This window comes from Triticum dicoccoides, chromosome 6A (genome assembly GCF_002162155.2).
Source record: "Triticum dicoccoides isolate Atlit2015 ecotype Zavitan chromosome 6A, WEW_v2.0, whole genome shotgun sequence".
NCBI classification, from domain to species: Eukaryota; Viridiplantae; Streptophyta; class Magnoliopsida; order Poales; family Poaceae; genus Triticum; species Triticum dicoccoides.
The window spans coordinates 287,407,118-287,411,019 of record NC_041390.1 but is presented as its reverse complement, the minus strand read 5'-3'; the positions used below and the strand labels follow the sequence as shown (position 1 = coordinate 287,411,019).

The 3,902-nt window shown below is 43.6% G+C and overlaps 1 protein-coding gene across 1 annotated transcript in view; it reads left to right on the top strand.

Annotated features, from left to right (window-relative positions):
* The first annotated feature begins 614 nt into the window (after positions 1–614).
* LOC119316795 (phosphoenolpyruvate carboxylase 1) overlaps positions 615–3,902 on the top strand; it is a 20,803-nt gene continuing 17,515 nt past the window's right edge. Inside the window, exons 1-6 of the mRNA XM_037591176.1 lie at positions 615–978; positions 1,074–1,465; positions 1,552–1,636; positions 2,043–2,265; positions 3,059–3,162; positions 3,255–3,342. Coding sequence (XP_037447073.1) covers positions 799–978; positions 1,074–1,465; positions 1,552–1,636; positions 2,043–2,265; positions 3,059–3,162; positions 3,255–3,342 — 1,072 coding nt within the window. The 5' untranslated portion in view covers positions 615–798. The remainder of the gene's footprint in view (positions 979–1,073; positions 1,466–1,551; positions 1,637–2,042; positions 2,266–3,058; positions 3,163–3,254; positions 3,343–3,902) is intronic.

Genomic DNA, 3,902 nt, shown 5'->3' with positions numbered 1-3,902 from the left:
TTGTTGTTCAATGATGCAAACTGAGATTATGCTGAATTGGTGATGTTTTCATATCAAAATGCTGCTGAAAATGCTGTCAAAATGCTGCTGAAATGTTGTTATATTGATGTTCAATGATGTAAACTTAGATTATGTTGAATTTGTGATGTTTTCATGTCAAAATGCTGCTGAAATGTTGTCAAAATGCTGTTGGAATTTTTCAAAATGATGCTGAAAAGTTGCTATCTTGTTATTGGATGATGCAAAGTAAGATTATGTTGAGTTGGTGATGTTTTCATGTCAATTGGCTCCTGAAATGTTGCACTATAGTTGCTCTTTTTGTTGTTGAAATGTATGCTTTGGGCTGTGAAGAGGTAAGGGTATAGAAGTCTTTTTTGGATGGTGTTACTCTCCGTTAGTCATTAGTGATATTTTGGCTAGAGAAAACTGAACGTAGTGGTATATTGGCAAGTTGATTTTTCACAGTGGTATTTTGATAAATTCAGTTTCTTATAGTGGCATTCTAGCTATTGTCTCCTGTAACTATGGGATCCATCCTATGTGTGGACCTGATTGTCAGCGACTAGTGAGGAAACGACGAACGGAGGCCGGCAGGCCAAAGCAGACTCCGCTCTCTACCTCGCCTGAAAAAGAAGACTCCGATCTCTGCCTACCTATAGTTCCGCCCCATATCCCTCGCCGACGAGCCTCCACCGCCGCCGCCACGTGCGAGCACGCACCGGAGGGGATTTGCGCGAGCTGCCCGCAAACCCCAGAGGGGACCCGCTTGATTTAACGCAGGCGCGGGCGCGCAGCCAGATGGCGGCGCCCTCGGGGAAGGCCGCAATGGAGCGGCACCAGTCGATCGACGCGCAGCTGCGGCTCCTCGTCCCCGGCAAGGTCTCCGAGGACGACAAACTCGTCGAGTACGACGCCCTCCTTGTCGACCGCTTCCTCGACATCCTCCAGGACTTGCACGGCCCCCACCTCCGCGAATTCGTGCGCCCTTCCCGTCTCATCTACTTCCCAGATCCGCACACCATCTGTCCGACGTCATGCCCTTACGGACTGTTTGGTTCTCTTCTCCTATGCAGGTGCAGGAGTGCTACGAGCTCTCGGCGGAGTACGAGACCGATCGGGACGAGGCCCGGATAGCCGAGCTCGGGAGCAAGCTCACCAGTCTGTCCCCCGCTGACTCCATCGTCGTCTCCAGCTCGTTCTCGCACATGCTCAACCTCGCAAACCTGGCCGAGGAGGTGCAGATCGCGTTCCGCCGCCGGAGCAAGCTCAAGCGGGGTGACTTCGGTGACGAGGCATCAGCGCCCACCGAGTCTGACATCGAGGAGACACTCAAACGGCTGGTCTCCGAGCTCGGAAAATCCCGTGAGGAGGTGTTCGATGCACTCAAGAACCAGACTGTCGATCTTGTGTTCACAGCGCACCCCACGCAATCCGTCAGGAGGTCCCTGCTCCAGAAGCACGGGAGGTGATGCGATGGACAATGAATCCCACTCCCATTGCTTTCGCCTTTGTGGAGACTCTAAAATTTTGTGGCGTTAATTGATTGTGCAGGATCCGGAATTGCCTGAGGCAGTTGTATGCAAAGGATATCACTGCCGATGACAAGCAGGAGCTCGATGAGGCTCTGCAGAGGGAGGTAAATTGAAGAAACTTGAGAATATTATAAAGTAAATTTGATCTTTCAATATAAAGGGTACACCAAAACCTTTCTTGACTAGTATTGTATTATTTTCGAATAGCTGGAACTGCCCATTTAATATGTAGCCTGTACCCCTCTTAACTGTTATAAACCCACACCTATGATAGCTTTCATGACACATTCAACACAAGATCTCAGTATGATTTGACCAAACTGGTCACATATTCATCTTTAGTCAAATAAGATAATGAGATAATGTAAATAATCTATGCAACATGGTAGGCGTAGCTTATTATATGCAAGTTTAAAACTTTAAATGTATGTGGAAAATCACTTCTTGTTTTCTACTATTATGTCCCATCACGTTTTTCTCTTTTGATTCATCTCTTAACACGTTTCACAGATTCAAGCTGCCTTCCGAACCGATGAAATCCGCAGGACACCTCCCACTCCTCAGGATGAAATGCGTGCCGGAATGAGTTATTTCCATGAAACTATATGGAAGGGTGTACCAAAATTCTTGCGCCGTATTGACACTGCTTTGAAAAATATTGGGATTAATGAGCGTCTTCCTTACAACGCTCCTCTCATTCAGTTCTCCTCCTGGATGGGTGGTGACCGTGATGGTACTTTCTCCTATGCCACTTTGTACATCAGTGATCATTTAGGAAAGGGAATTATGCTTTTATGAAGAGTCTGTTATATGTACTAGACCTTTTTGCGGGGAAGATACCAGATTTCGTAGTGGTACATGTGAGTGTACACCAGATTTTGGCCTGCACAAAAACGTCCTTAATATGGCCTCAAATGAATAAGTGTTCAACATGAAAGTTGCGCGCTTCGTCATGACAAACAACTTTGTTTTTTGGGTCATCTCCGTTTGAGGTCATATGCGGCCATAATAGCCAAAACAGTAAAAGGTAAAAGTTGACATTTTACCATTGTAAAAGGTAAAAGTGGTAGATTGATCGATTGTGCTGTTCAATCGGCCATCACCTCTCATCTATATATGAGGTGGCTGGACTTTCCGTACAAGAACAAGAAAATGACTCCAATTTCCGTCCAAATTGTCTAACTAACCTTACTTGGAGGGCACTAGTCTGGACTCCGAATTTGGCTGTGGACTGTTTGGCCGTATATGCTTCCTCCGCAGGAGCACACGTTTTTCAATTTGAAGCCATCTTGAGATGACTATAAAGTTAGTACAAAGTTGAGTCACTTATTTTGGGACGGAGGGAGTATATATTAGAACTAGATAAGAAAGGCCCGAACAATTGGCCGGACTGTCCGGGACTTGTTCGGCCCACACTATATATATTTTGGTTGGTCCGGACATGATATTTACGGTAGAACTAGAGGCTTTTTTCCTGTCCATAATAAATAATGTTAGAACTTATCTTATACTCTCTTGTTCCATAGGAAATCCAAGGGTTACACCGGAGGTCACACGTGATGTTTGCTTGTTAGCAAGGATGATGGCTGCTAACTTGTACTTCTCTCAGATAGAAGATCTGATGTTTGAGGTATTGTAACAACAGAAGTACTTTTACATGCTGTAAGGTACTCTTGCAATATTATAATATCCCAATATTAAGAACAAAAGATGTTTTTCTAGCTTTCTATGTGGCGCTGCAGTGATGAACTTCGGGTCCGTGCAGATGAACTACATTGTTCCTCAAAAAAATCTGCAAAGCACTATATAGGTAACAGAAATTTAATTTTGGCAATAAGTGTTTTGGTCAATTTGCATAAGTGTTGGCCAGCTTATCATCGGAAAAACTGGATGCTCTTTTCACTTCTTGCTTTGCTCTTGACACATGCAGTATCACTTCAACACAAAGAAACTTTGCATAGTTTTTCTTTTATATTTTTAGCCATGTTTTGTTAGTTTAACCACATCAGACTTAGCTCTATAAGAGCATCTTCACTTCACTACAAACTATATGCTTTAGTTCCTTTGCATATAAAAATGTGCATGCCTATTGCCATTTATTATTTACCACATGTTGTGGATCATCATTTAATTTTAGCTTGTCAGATGATTCGATAAGTGCATCTACTAGATCAATATCTGCTAAAATCTACTGGATCAGGCACGTTACCTTGACAAGATTTAGGTGTTGATTATTTTTTGTTATAGAGATAAGGTATTGATATTAATTCTAGAGGCTTGGAAGTTCTCATTATAAACACCAATCATATATTGTTATTGTTGGCAGAGAGAGAGAGAGGGATCATATATTGTTATTGTTGGCAGAGAGAG